Source organism: Aotus nancymaae, unplaced genomic scaffold (assembly GCF_030222135.1).
Source record: "Aotus nancymaae isolate 86718 unplaced genomic scaffold, 86718_ANA_hifiasm-v0.15.2.pri h1tg000006l, whole genome shotgun sequence".
Classification (NCBI taxonomy): domain Eukaryota; kingdom Metazoa; phylum Chordata; class Mammalia; order Primates; family Aotidae; genus Aotus; species Aotus nancymaae.
The window spans coordinates 35283311-35298396 of NW_026988417.1; the positions used below are offsets into that span (position 1 = coordinate 35283311).

General features: G+C 37.0%; 1 protein-coding gene across 3 annotated transcripts in view; it reads left to right on the plus strand.

Annotated features, from left to right (window-relative positions):
* Window positions 1-15086, plus strand: part of DTHD1 (death domain containing 1) — a 62044-nt gene that overhangs the window by 21076 nt on the left and 25882 nt on the right. For all 3 annotated transcript variants that reach the window (XM_012474880.2, XM_012474881.3, XM_064364091.1), the window contains 3 exons: window positions 3001-3165; window positions 5105-5394; window positions 13056-13300. In XM_012474880.2, coding sequence (XP_012330303.2) covers window positions 3001-3165; window positions 5105-5394; window positions 13056-13300 — 700 coding nt within the window. The remainder of the gene's footprint in view (window positions 1-3000; window positions 3166-5104; window positions 5395-13055; window positions 13301-15086) is intronic.

Here is a 15086-nt window from a genome sequence, read left to right on the forward strand (position 1 = left end):
AATTCTGTGTCGTATTATTTTTTGCCACAGATAAAGTAACATGACATTTTAATCAGTAGCCTCAGAGAGATTAGTACTGTCTGGGTGAGTCCCAAGCAAAATGTGATCATTTTAAAACAAACACATTTAAAAAATAAACGTTTACTATTTTTGGAACTATCACTATGTCAGCATGCTGTCTTTTATGGAATCTGATCAAGTACTATTCACTGTCAGAAAATACTAGTTGTCAAACTTTGCTAAGAGCATTTATTATGGAAATAGTTTAGTTGCAGAGCTGTTAACAGCTGTCAGACACAAGTATATCATCAGATTATTTAACTTGAATGTGGACTATGCCTATTAAAGTTTAAGTTTAATCTTTATATCATTAAGGACTCTTTTGATATAAGTGACAGAAAAGCAAATCCAAAGTGTTTAAGCAAAAAATAATTTTGATATATGTAAATTAAAAATCTGAGGATGTATCTATCTATATATTTTTTCTTAAACCAGGAAGAACCTTGTCTCTCTTCTTCATATCTATCTGCTTTCCTCTGTGCCAATTTCATTCTCTGACATCCTTGCTCCTCATTCTGGCAACATAGCTACATCTTTCTAACTCCAAGTTCAGTGGGAAAGAGGAAGCTTTTTCCCTATGAATATGCATAAAAGCCCAGGGCCTGATTCTCACTCCAAATCTGTCACAAACCCATCACTGAGTGGATCACTGAAATCAGAAGACAGATATAGTGCAGATTCGCCTAGGTTTTGGCATGATAGCAAAACTCTCAAATCCCAAGGGCTTAAACAACAATCTTTTCATCTGTCCTGACCCTCAAAGGTAGGCTGCTTCTTGGTCGTTCTTACGCCAGGACTGATAGAGCAGCCACTACTTGGTTGCTATCACAGGGCCAGAAGAAAGACCTTTGGATAGACCCATATTAGCAATTAAATGCTTGGCCTCAAAGTGACACATATTTTTTTTTCATTCACATTCATTTACTGGAACTAGTCACTTGGCCCCACTCAACCACAGGGGCCAGAAAGTGTAATCCTATCATGTATTCATATCAGGGCGAAATTGGATATTCTGGTGAACAGCATTAATGAATGACAAATGCATTATCTGGCTTAGGTTATATGACCACTGGTCCTGGGAGTAGGGACAGTTCCACCACCCTTGGGAACCTGTCAGTCTCCACAGAAAATTTAGGTTTCTGACAGAAAAAAAGTGAATGTTTGCTATCAGAAAAAAAATGCATTTAAGTCATTTCTAGTAAATGATCAACATTCTGGATTCAGTAAAAGTGTAACTTCCTGTGTGAATAAATTATTAACTTCCCAGTGTTACAGAATTTACCGTATCTGTAGTTACAACCCAACAGCCTAAAACTGAATGTTGTTTTGTCCCCTAAGCTCCTAAGCTTAATCTAGCTGATCCCCTGAAGTAACCAATACAGAGTAAGACGTTTTCAGGTAGCATAATTAGACTAGGTATGTTTTCCCCCAAGATGTTCAGTTATTAGGGACTGTTCTTGCTTTAGTTGTAAGGAACAAACGTTCACTTAAACAAATTCAAGAAAAGAGTTTATTGTGAGGCTACAATAGTTAACCTCGGCTTTCTCCATCTCTAGGACTCTGTGGACTCTCTCCTCTTGACTTTTCTCCTTTTCTCTGTTAACATCTATCTTTCCATCCTGAATAATCTTTCTTCTTAATTTTCATTGACCAAGGTACTACAGAAATGGGATTATGACAAGTTCCAGTCTCTGGGCCATTTAGTCAAATTCCAAAGAAAGATAATCAAATTAACTGGCTGTTGGAAATTGGTATACTGTTAGTCACATGAGCTATGATTGGGAAAAAATATCACATGACACATAAAGCCAATTTTTTCAGGACCTTTGGGTAGGGCAGGCTACACAAGAAGGAAATTTGTTCAAGTAAGCAAATTGGCTTTGCCTGCAATTGGAAGTAGGGTTAGAATATGAATACTACTTGTGCTCACCACAAGTGCTTTACAAATATTAACTCATTTAATCCTATGATGTTGGTACTTGTATTAGTCCATTTTCACACTACTGATAAAGGCATACCCAAGACTGGATAATTTGTAAAGAAAAAGAGGTTTAATGGACTCACAGTTCCACTTGGCTGGGGAGGCCTCAAAATCATGGTGGAAGGTGAAAGGCACATCTTACATGGCAACAGGCAAGAGAGAATGAGAGCCAAGAGAAATGGGAGACGCTTTATAAAACCATCAGATCTCACGAGACGTATCTAATACCATACCATGAGAACAGTATGAGGGGAAACTGCCTCCTTGATTCAATTACCTCCTACCAGGTCCCTCCCACATGGGAATTATGGAAGCTACAATTCAAAATGAGATTTGGATGGGGATACAGCCAAACCATATCTGTACTATTATTATTTTCATATGATAGGTAAGAAAACGGATACAGAGAAATCAGATAATTTGCCCATGATCATACAGTTCACAAGAGGCAGAGCCAACCAGGGCTTGAAACTGAGCAGTTTCGCTCCTGGATTTGCGCTCTTATCTTTTTTGCTATACAACCACTCTTTGTTATCCTTGAGCATCCGGGTTTACATCAGCGAGTTTATTAATGTTTTTGGATACTCTCTTAAACCTATTTTGCTGGTTGCAAAAAGCTTGTCATTCTCCAAAGCTCATCTCAAATATTAGCATTTTCACTTGGCAAGCTTCCTGAGCCTCTTCCTTCTGCTTCTAAACCACCCTATACATTTCTTTAATTATCACACAGATTTCCTTGTGCTGTAATCAGATAATACTGTGTTACTATGTGCTTCTGTAGGACAAGGGTTATATGGTTTGATCTCTGTATTCCTGCTGCAAAGCATAATTACTGGCACATAGTAGATACCTAATGAATTGTTATTATATTATTCACAATGAAAGAATGAATGCATAAGATTCATACATGTAAATTATATGTAAATTGTACCAATATAGCTTTTGTTACCATTTTGTAGGACAAAAAGTGCCTCCATAAGAAAATCTGGAAAAAATACCAATGAATATTTGAAATTACTGGGATTCAGAAGCCAAGACAGTGGTTGGTTTGGGCTTGATAATGTCGTTGTGAAAACCATACAGAGCGGCTTGATATCAGTTGAATTGTATGAACATTTAGAGAGGTAATAGAATTGAAAACAATCAAAAATTGATGATACAGTTATGACCTTACGGTCATAACTGGTGTTCATAGAAGTGGAATAGTAAGATTACATTTTTATTCTTCAAATAGAAATATTAATTGTTCTTTAGAGGTACATAAAATGTAAAACAGAGTTGACATGGATATGCTATCTGTAATTTCATTTGTGATAGTTAAGGGCTTTTGGAAACCACTCATAACTAAAATTCACTTTTACAGGTTTCTGCTAACTCCAAAATAGTTTTAAAATGTTCATTTTGAAATTCCATGGAGATAGTAATTAACTGTTCATATTATGCATATCTCATAACTATGTATAGATAAATGGAATTTGTTACTTCAGTGCCCTCATTTTGCTTTCTCATTTCCACGTTCTCTAGACAGCCCATTATGAGAAGAGTTTTGGACAGATTTAAGGTTCAAGAAGGGTAGCCACTCATAAAGAGAGGTGATCATATATCTAAAAATAGCTTTTATTTCATAATGGGAGGTTTTACATTTACGATTGTCTTGAATCCAGTTTCCTAGGAGTAGAGCCTGATATGAAAGGCAAGTGGTTTATTGAGAGAGAGCTCTTGAGTAAATCCCGTAGGGCAAAGGTGGAAGATGGAAAAAAACGATGGTTTCAGGTGAAGTATTTCTGTAGCCTGACACCTCCGGGGAGCTCTGCAGTGCGAGTACCAAGGCAGCTGGCTTTACATCCCCACATCCTTCAGTGCTTGTCTACGGGTGTGGGGCTGCTCTGGGTGAAGGTCTCTTCTAGGCCAAATCACTGGAGAAGAATTTGAGAATGGGCAGCTGAGTCCAGGGAAAGTGTTCTGTATTAGTTTGTTTAGGCTGCCGTAACAAAGTACCACACACTGGGTGGCTCAAACAACAGAAACTTATTGTTTCACAGTTCTGGAGTCCAGAAGGACAAAATCAAGGTACTAGCAGGGTTTGTTCTTTCTGAGAGCTGTGAGGTAAGGATCTGCCCAGGCCTTTCTTCTTGGCTTGTAGATCACCGTTTTCCTGGTCTCAGGGTGTTTTCTCTCTATGCATTCCTATGCATTGAAATTTCCCTCTTTTATGACAGCAGTCATATTGGATTAGCAATGACCCTAATGACTTCACCTTAACCTGATTACCTGTATAAAGTCCCTGTCTCCAAATTGCAGTCATACTGGATTAGGGATGACCCTAATGACCTCACCTTAACCTGATTACCTCTGTAAAGTCCCTATCTCCAAATAAGGTCAAATTCTGAGGTACTAGGGGATAGTACTTCAACATATGAATGTGTCTGTGAGTGGGGAGGGTGACACATAATGCAATCCCTACCAAGGTCCATCCTAACAATCCTGATCCTTACCACCTACAGACACAGATGCATATTTCAATCCCCATTTAATTATGGTATATATTCTGCATCCTATGGAGAGTCAGTAAATTATTGTGCTCATCTTTTTCTTCTATATTTTAAATATGCTCTTTTGTAATTCTAATTAAAATATAACTTAAAATATGCTGCCATGTTTAGAGCTGAGCTGAGACTGTATGATTTCTTTAAGAATATGTTTTAGAATTTAGTTTTATTTGAGCTGGTTTCTTTTTTTTTTATTTCTTGTTTTAATAGAGATTGAGTTTTGCCATGTTGCCCAGGCTGGTGTTGAACTTCTAGGCTCCAGCAATCCACCTTCCACGACCTCCCAAAGTGCTAGGATAGGCTTGAGCCATTGTGCCAAGCCTGAGCCAGTTTCTTGATGGCTAAGAGTTTCTTTACAATCAATCATTAATGAATCTAACTGGTCGGCCTTGAGAATACTTGATTTTAAGAGACATCTGTTTGATAATGACTCTTTTCTTGGGTGTTATTATATATCAGTGATGTTCTTGACATTGCATTTTTCCCTTGGGTCTTACCTCTCTCTTCCATGCAGGTTTATTGTACTTCACCTCTCTTCCACCATGGACAATAGTCATTTGGTTACTTTTGTGAAATCTTTAGAGGAAGCCATGCTCAGCACCACTGCCTGCATAGTACTGTCTCACCAGAAGGACAATCCACACAGAATAGCTGTTTTAGTGGTGCCTTCTAAAGATTTAAGCCAGGTGCTTAAGAACCTGCACTTGGAAGGGTCTGGGGGACCTCCAGAGCCATCTCGCCATTTCCAAGTTCGAGAAGGAGAACAACTTCTTTTAAGATTTACTGGAAACATATTTGCTTCAAGTAAGTATAAAGACATTTTTAAAATATATTTTACAGGCTATAAACCACAAGCTCTTCAGAAGAGTTTGCTAAACTTGTGTTACTAAGGAAACCTTCAGAGGATTGACAAGGGATTTCAGGAAGTAGGAAGAAAAATAGACTTATTTATTATACTTCTTCCGTTCCCATTTCTTTGTTCTCTACTTAGGGAATGCATGTTCCTTTATGGGAAGATTCTAAGTGACACTTTTTAGAAATAGCCTTCTCCATAGTTACTATATGAGTCCAAGCTAGGAACATATCTTTCCTACAACAATAAAATTGCCTTCTAAGTGCTTCCATTATTGGCTATGTGAAATCAATTACCATGTGTTAATAAGAGTGATCATTTAAAAACATAGATCATACTATATAATACCAGTGATTACAATCTTATTTTTACCTCCTATTCTTTCTAAAATAATACATCCAAACTCTTTAAGGTGTTCTACAAAGAATCTAACCTGGGGTCAGTGGACTCCCAAAGGATGGGTGAGTAGATCTACATTTCAGTGTAATTGCCATATTTGTAATCCCGTGTATTTTATTTTATATTTTTCAAAGACTACTCTGAGAATCAGTGGACAGTTTTCACCAAATTCTAAAGGAGTCTATGGTAAATAAAATAAAATAAAATAAATTAAGAATAATTGACCAAGGCCAGGTGTAGTACTCACACCTGTAATCCCAGCACTTTGGGAGGCAAGGTCAGGGGTTCGAGACCAGCCACTAACATGGTGAAACCCTGTCTCTACTAAAAATTTAAAAAGAAAAATTAGCTGGGTGTGGTGGCAGGTGCCTGTAATCACAGCTACTGGGTTGCAGTGAGCTGAGATCGCATCACTGCATTCCAGCCTGGGTGACAAAGCAAGACTCCATCTCAAAAAAAAGAAAAAAAAAGAAAGAATTGATCTAAGTATCTAAATGACATACCTTACTTACTTCTTTTCCCATATTTATCTACTGCAATTTTTGTTTTCATTCTAAATCTTATCACAATTAGAAAGTATTTAATTACTTTATTTGCTTTTTGTTCATATAGTTATGCTGTGTCCTTTACCCTTCACTGGAATGAAAACTCCATGAGGGCAAGGACCATGTCTTTCTTGTTAATGTATCCTCCGAGCCTAACATAGAACCTGGTATATCCAAAGCTTTTTTTTTTTTCTTTACAAAATGCTTTATTTTTGATATCAACCCACATAAACATTGATACAAGTAATGTATTGGCAGTTAATGTACACTTTAATCAAATACACTGAAGAAATATCATTGACTGATAAATAAACTATCATTTTCATTTTCTTTTGTTCAATGTTTGACAGACTTATGTCTAGAGAATGAATTCAACAATGAGTTTTTCAGCCCTTGTAGTCTCTAGTGTCTATTGTTGCCATCTTTATGTCTACGTGCATCTAAGGTTTAGCTCCCACTTATAAGAATGTGAAGTATTAGGTTTTCTGTTTCTCCATTAATTTGCTTAGAATAATGGCTTCTAGTTGCACAATTTTGTTGCAAAGGACATGATTCTGTTCTTTTTTTGGGCTGCATGGTATTCCGTGGTGTATATGTACCACATTTTCTTTATCTGGTCTACCATTGATGGGCACCTAGGTTGATTCCATGACTTTACTATTGTAAATAGTGCTGCAATGAACATGCAAATACATTTGATGAATGTGTAGTGAATGAATGCATATATGGCAGTGATGAAGAAAGCAAGCAGGATGATGAATACGAGAGGTGGCAGGAGACATTAGAGAAGTGAAGGAATTGATGAGACTAAAGAGATCAAAGGAACGAGGTGAAGAGAAGAGGAAGAAAAAGAACATGAAGGGAAAACCACTGTGTGGGAATAGAGAGCAAAAGTTCTTTGAAAGAGTTGTCATCACAACAATTTTTTTTTCACTAAGTCAACCCCTTCCTTTTCCTAACTTCTTGCCCTGTGGTGGAATAGAATCTAACAGGTGTGTTTGTGAAAGTGAAGTGAGAGGGAAAATTAAGGACAGTTTTTTTGAAGATTTCTGGCCCAGGAGGTTTCCTTCATACTTGATTTGAGGGGATGTGCTCCATTTATTTATAAATTAATATGGATCCCATTTAATTCTATTATGTCGATTTTCTCTCTGAATCAGGAAATAGCTCCAAGCCTCATTGGTTCTTTTTTTGCTTCAAAAAAGGGACAAGACGTGAAGCTGATGCTGCCCTCCCCGCTTTTTTGATATCTCAGGAATAAGTGAGACCTAAAGTGTCCCGATTTTAAGTGTCTATTCTACTCTCACATACAGGATCTCGGTATCAGAGCCAGCTGACAGGGCTTAGTGAGCAAATGACAAGGATGGCACAGAAGCGGGCAGGGAAGAGAGAGGAGGGAAAGGAAGTAAGGATGGAAGAGGCCCCTTCCTACTTGGCTTCCAGAGCAGAAACCACACTGTCCACCCTGGAGAAATCTCTCTAATGAGACATAGTCAACAACCAGAAGTGTCCCACCCAAACCAATGATGCAATTGATATTCCTGTAGTACTGTGGACAGCAGCTGTATTTACCAACCACCCTACACAGAAGTGCATTACTGTTCTACCCACAAGCAATGGTACTGAGTATCCCATTGCCTGCAGTGGAGACTGGGGAGCATGTGCTAAACCAAGAGCAGCCAAGGCAGCCGGCACCTTATAGGGATGGGGAAGTATTCATCTTCATTTAAGGAAAACGAGTCAGGCAGGATGCCCAGATCTTTCTGCTTTGCTTTTCCTAAGGAGACGGGCTGAGATCTGGAGCCTGACTGGATTTTTCTCTGCCTAAGAGGAACAAAATCCTCCGTAAAGAATTGGTACCTCATCCTGATAAAAGAATTGATCCATCCTTTTATCAGGGCCTAGGGTTGTCTCTGTGAATATCAAAAAGATAAAGCTAGAGACTCTCCGACTGGAGGGTTCTCCTCGCCCTCCCCACCCCCACCCTCATACCCAGTTCTCTCCTGCCGTATCTTCAGATCTCACCTCAGTGATCATGTTCCAAGAAGCTCTCCTCCCTGATTATGAGATCTCATTTTATTTTTTAATAGCTCTATTATACTTTTGCAGATCTTCCTTTTTCTATGTGGAGCCTTTGTCACATGCAATTTTCTATTCGTTCATCTAATTGTTTGATCAATGCCAGTTTCTCCTACCACAGTCCCATCCGTGGATGCACGGTCCTGTTGGCAGGCAGCATTCAGTCCCCAGCACCTAGGACAGAGCCTGACAGTTAGAAGAAACTCAGACCTTTGAAAAATGCCAAAATCTCTCTATTCACTTACATAGAATATATATAGTTTTATATATATATGTATATATATATATAAAATATAAATAAAACTATATATTCACCTTTTCAGTGAAGGTCACGGGACATGGACTGTATTTCTATTTCTAATAGGAAGAAAGATGGATAGGTGTATCCTTTAGTTTTTATAATGGTTTTGGCATTCTTCTGGAAACAAGGTACAGCAAGCTTTCATTCTCTAGGTTAGAGTTGTGTTGTCAGTTTAGCACTTAGATTTTTGCATGATATCCAAGCCCCCACTGCACACAACTTCCAGAAAGTGTTTTAATATGATTTTATATAATGACACCTTAGCATCATCCATAACATCTAGTAATGCCCTGTAAGGTCTGTCTTTTAAAGTTGCCCTGAATACCTTTGGGCCTAGGGAAGTGATTTTTCTAGATATTCTATAGGCTGTATCTCTACACTTATCTCTACACATATGTAATAACCATTCTTTAATTCGCTCAACCAAAATTTGTTGATCTTATGTATATTAAAGTCTAATGAAGAAAGACAGAGAATAAGCAAATAAGTAAATAAAATGCATAGCTTCATTTGGGCCGAAAAGTGAACTCTAGAAAATTAAAGCAGGGAAAAGATAGGGGGATCTTAGGGGTATAGCAGGCTTGTGGTTTTATTTCAGGTAAGATCTTTCTGGAAAGCTGACACTTAAAAAGAAGTCTCTAAGCAGGTGAGGAAGCCAGCCATAATCCTATCTCAGGGGAGTTTGTCCCAGGCAGAGGGATTGCCAGTGCCAATGAACTCAGGTGAAATCTTACCTTGTGTGTGTGAGGAACAGTGGGAGCCTGAGACGGCTGGATCAGAGGGAGGGAGGAAAGGTTGTGGGGGAGGAGGTGAGAACTGGTTGTGACTTGCAGACATTGGAAAGACTGCCTTTTATGCTGAGTGACTTGGGGAAACATGAAGGGTTCTCAACAGAGGAGTGATCTGAGTTAGATTATAACTGTGTTGAGAGTAGACTTTAGAGCAAGAGGAGAAGCAGGGAGACCCGTTATTGTTTAATTGCAGTAAAGCAGGCAAAAGACAGCATGGCTTAGAGGTAGAGCTGGTGGGGAGTGGGTTAGAATATAGAAATACACTGAGCAAATGGTTCTCATAGGGTTTTTCTGGTTTCCCGGACTGCTAGCTCTTTCAATTTTTTTTATCTGACTTTTACTTTTCTTTTTTCTTTTTTTCTTTCTTTTTTTTTTTGAGACAGAGTCTCACTCTGTCATCCAGGCTGGAGTGCAGTGGCACAATCTCAGCTTACTGCAAACTCCACCTCCCAGGTTCAAGCGATTCTTCTTCCTCAGGTTCCTGAGTAGCTGAGATTACAGGTGCCCACCACCATGCCTGGCTAATTTTTGTATTTTTTTTTTTAGTAGAGCTGAGGTTTCACCATGTTGGCCAGCTGGTCTTGAACTACTGACCTCAAGTGATCCACCTGCCTTGGCCTCCCAAAGTGCTGGGATTACAGGTGTAAGCCACTACGCCTGGCCTATCTGATTTTTCTAAGCAAAAATATTTATTCTCACATTTGTATTTTCTATGTAATCAATGTAAAATATTAAATGCCCATTATTCAGAAGAAATATGTTGCTATAAGGGACATCTAGTAATCCATATAATATAAGTAAATTCTGAAATTTTTTATGTGACAAGTATTTCCTAGATAGCTACTATCTCAAGACAATTCAGGGGCCTATATATGTAATATGTTTTCAAAAAATCAACTAATGGTTGCTTTTATACTTTGGCTATGCAATGAATGAGTTTTGCTTTTATTTCTCCTTTAAATATGCCAGTGAGGGAGAAAAAAAAATAGAGTAGTGCAATTTCTTCAGGCTACTTCTTTTTTTTGGATTTATTTTTTGTTCAGGGACTAGGAGTGTTTAAAATATATTATTATGCCTTAACAACAATGAAACACCAACTTTAAAAAATTACATAAAGTTTTTTGTTTATAACATGAAGATTATGCTATTTATTACTAGTAAATTGTCAATAATTTCATCCCTACTTCATATGTGAACTTTGGAGAATTGCCCTGGAGATCTTTATTTTTAAAAATTGCTACACGTTTTAGGTCTGAATTGAACCAATGTGGCCATATGTCACCCTCAATCCTTATATCCTATGCATAAATCATTTTTTTATGAATAATTATGCACTTAGCAGGAAGCATAAGATCCTTCAAGGGATAGAAGGAGAAATTTACTAATTGGTATTCTACAGGAACCAAAGTAGTAAAATTTTTCTTGATAGCTCTCTAGTAGTATGCAAACAAAAGTTAGCTAGGTGTTACTCCAGTGAGCTGGAAACTCCAATTTACCTAATGTACTATTTAGAGAACATTTAAATGACCCCAAATAATCTACTTTTTTTTTTTTTTTTTTTTTTTAGCCAAAGTGAGCTTCTCTTAAGAAGGGAAACGCTGGCTAATTCCTCCCCTAGGGATCTGTTCTTTTTGTTGTTGTTATTATTGTTTTTCAAGTAGCCAGGTTGCCTCTCAAATAAAAACTTTTGCAAAGGGATCTACTGCTACACCTTCTGTAATCTGGAGCTATTCTATTTCTAGATTTAACTGAGCTTTAGAAAAATCACCAAAGTTACCTCAAGCAGTCAAGATAGGCAGAAGGGTGGTGGTGTCATCTATATCTCTCAATGAGGCCTTTGTTCACTGGGCAAAATGAAAAGTTTTCCATGAGGGAGAATTCTGGGTAGTCGACTGTATGCTGTCCTACAGTAGGAAAAGGAAGTTTTCATGTCGACATAAAAGCTTCATCTTGGCCAGGTGCATTGGCTCATGCCTGTAATCCTCTGGAGTTTGAGACCAGCCTGGGCAACATGGTGAAACCCCATCTCTATTAAAAAAAACAACAACAAAACAAAATTAGCTAGACATGGTGGCACACATGTGTAGTCCCAGTTGCTTGGAAGGTTGAGGTGGGAGGATGGCACGAGCTTGGGAGGTGGAGGTTTTAGTGATTTGAGTTCATGCCACTTGCACTCACTCCAGCCCAGGTGACAGAGTGAGACTCAGTCTCAAAAATAAGAAAAATAAAAAAAAATCAAAACATAAAAAGCTTTATCATGACATTTCTTTAAACAGTCTGAGGGTTTTTTTTTTTTGACATGCAAATTCAAAACAGTAGAAGAATCCTGCCTCTTATCATTTGCTATCATTGCTATCATTTATTGAGCACTTACTGTGTGCCAGGTCCTATGACAACCATTTTATCCATATTTTCCCATTTCATTTCCATAACAATCCTAGGAGGTAAGTTTTATTTCTGCTTTTTTAAGGATAAAGAAGCTAAGGCTCTAAGAAGCTCAGAGATATGAAAATATGGACAAATATTAAGAGACAAATATTACAGACTACACAAATCATAGAGACTGGACTTGAACCTAGATCTGTACCTCCAAGACATATTAAGTGCTACATGATAGGTTTCTACAGATTTTACAAATGGTTATGCAGACATTTATTTCCTTAGGAAACATGGTAGTGTTTATTCTACTGTTGAAATAACAAGGTAAAATATCCTGACTGTCATGGTAAAACCCCAAATGAGTGAAAGGTTATGTTCACAAAAGCTCTAGAATTTTTAGTAAGTAGTTGATAAAACTTTTATATATTATCATTTTAGGAGAAACTGTCAGGTTTTCACAGAAATTTTAATAACTGTTTAATAACAATTCAATAACTATTCATGAACAAAATTAGTAACTATTACACCTGAAAGTTCTAGAACAACACTATCCATTTCCACAATTGTGGAATTGTTTTATATCTGTGTTGTTCATTATGGTACCCATTATACCTACTCAGTCACTGAGACTTTTAAATGTGTTTAGACTGACTGAGGAGTTAAATTTAATTTTATTTACTGTTTATTAATTTTCATTTAAACTTAAATAGCCACATGTTATGGGAGAGTGCAACTCTAGAATGTCTATTGTGAGGTCACGATATGAATAGTTAAGGGAAAGGAGAAAGATAATTTTCAAAGGGTGAAATGTTGCAAAAGCTGAATATTTCTAGTAGTTTCTGGTTATACAAAAAATGGAATAGAGAAAGAAAAACTAAAGATATTTGATTTAGAAGTAGCCAGAGAGTACCTGGCCCAACAACCGTTGAGAAATCTTTTGAGTAATCTACACGGTCTCTGCCATTGCTCCTTTGTCAGGTTATATTATGACAAAAGATAATGATACAAAAAAGCTTTAACTGTATTTTTAAAATAAAATAATTATTTTGATTTTTAAAATTTAAGTAAAACAAAGTGACACATCTTAATGATAACAAATGCATTTTACTCCTATCTAGGCAATGGGAAGGATTATGGAAAAGACTACACATTTATTTTTCACTTGCAAAGAAAACCTAGGTTGGAACTGCAAATCAAAGAAGTAGATGAATTTGGAAACTACAGCTTCCCTCATTATAAAGGCACCATTGTCGTTTATAAAATACCTAAAGGAAAGATAGTCCCCAACTTGAATCAATCTCTCGTAATTAATGAAAACCATTCTCAGTTGCCAATTTGCAAATTACCATTGAGACTGCCAAAGGTGAGTTATTTTACTTTTCTAATTACTATATTTTGTTAATTATTTATAATTCTGTAACACAACCAGTTTTGCAGGCATAGAGACACATACAGTTGAAAGAAAAGGTAAGAGTAGGGTTAATAAAGAAGGAGTAGGCAGGTACGATTTTAGATTTTTAGGTCCAATTTTAGAGTATTAGAATGCATGTGAGGATTTCTTCTTTTTTCATATCAGCCTGTCTAACAAGAATACTTCAGATTGGTCTGGTCCTCACAGCGTATTTTTGCTAACTATGAAAATAGTGTCATTCATTTTCTGTAACAGCATCTGAGTCACTGGGAAATTATTTATGAAAAGAATACATTTCAGAGCACATCGTTTTAAGGCAAAGTCATGGTGAGGAAAAAAATGACCTCAAAATATTTACATTGAAACTTATGAGATTCTGCATGTTTGTCTCATGAGTTATGCATGCCTGAAATTCTTACTCATGTCGGAAGGTAGTATTATTTCTTTGAACATGTCAAACACAAATAAAATTTTGTTGCTGTGTATTCTTCTATGACATAGTGCTTCTCTAAATGAATTTATAATCCAGTGGAAAAATACACAAAACATATACACAAAATTACGTTGCAAGATAGTAACTGATTGGAGTTACATTTAGATTATATGAACAGTGGTACTAATAGTTGGTACTAGATGATACTAATAGTTGTTCAGAGAAGGGAAATGGCTTTTCTACAAAATGTTTGTGGCATTTTATCTGAGCTTTGTAAGTTGCTGGAAATTCAGTCAGTGGAAAAGTAGAAAAAAGGCAAGTTAGAGGGAGAAAATAGAATGCATTTGACTGGGGTGGTAGGCATAGCTTAGCAGGAATTCACAGTTTGTGTAATAACCATTGCAATGACTAATGTGCCAAAGGCCTTTCAAATACTTTACATGCATTGTATCATTAAATCCTCAAAAAATCCTATGATACATAATTGTTCTTATTTTTATGGGAAACTGAGGCACAGAAATTTTAGGCGACTTGCCCAGGTTCTCATAGCTAAGTAAATGGCAGAGCTAAAATTCAGACCCAGGAAACCTGCTTCCTGTGTATTGAACAGCTATTATGCTGTCACTTTGTTAGCACATACTGCTAGGATTGTTAGTCAAAGATACAAGGTGGATTTTAGGGCATCTAGGTTCACCTTTGACGGTGTGTGACATCTATACTATGCTTTTGTATAAAGATAATATTAGAAATATTTAACAAATGATATGACCTGACACCAACCTGTCAAATTGAAAACAGCTCACAGTGGAGAGGAACAGGTTCTTGATGATACTAACTTTATTTGCTGGTTTTTGGGGAGATCCCAGAGTTCCTGGGCGGCATGCCTAAGTAGAGGAATTTATTAAGCCACTGATACTAAAAATGACACTTTTATGATAGTATAGCCAAACTGGTGTACATCCACTATCAGTTTTGCTTCTGGGCATTTTCATTTCCACCATAAGACTCTGCACCATACTGCTGTTATCTATGCATGGGGCACTTTTCCCTGAGATAGTCTCATAGCTGCTGCTTCCTCATTCAAGCCTCAGCTCAGATGTCACTTGTTATTCTTATTCCCTTATCTCCTAATCTAAAGTAACTTTTTAACTTGTTACCCTTTTTCTATGTACTTCCTAACACTCATCACTGATATCTTCAGATTCATTTATTTGTTCACGTATTTTCTATTTTCCTTTGCTTCTTTAAAAAGCAAACTCCATGAATGAAGGATTCTGTCTATTCTGTCCAGGTTCCTTCTTCTGT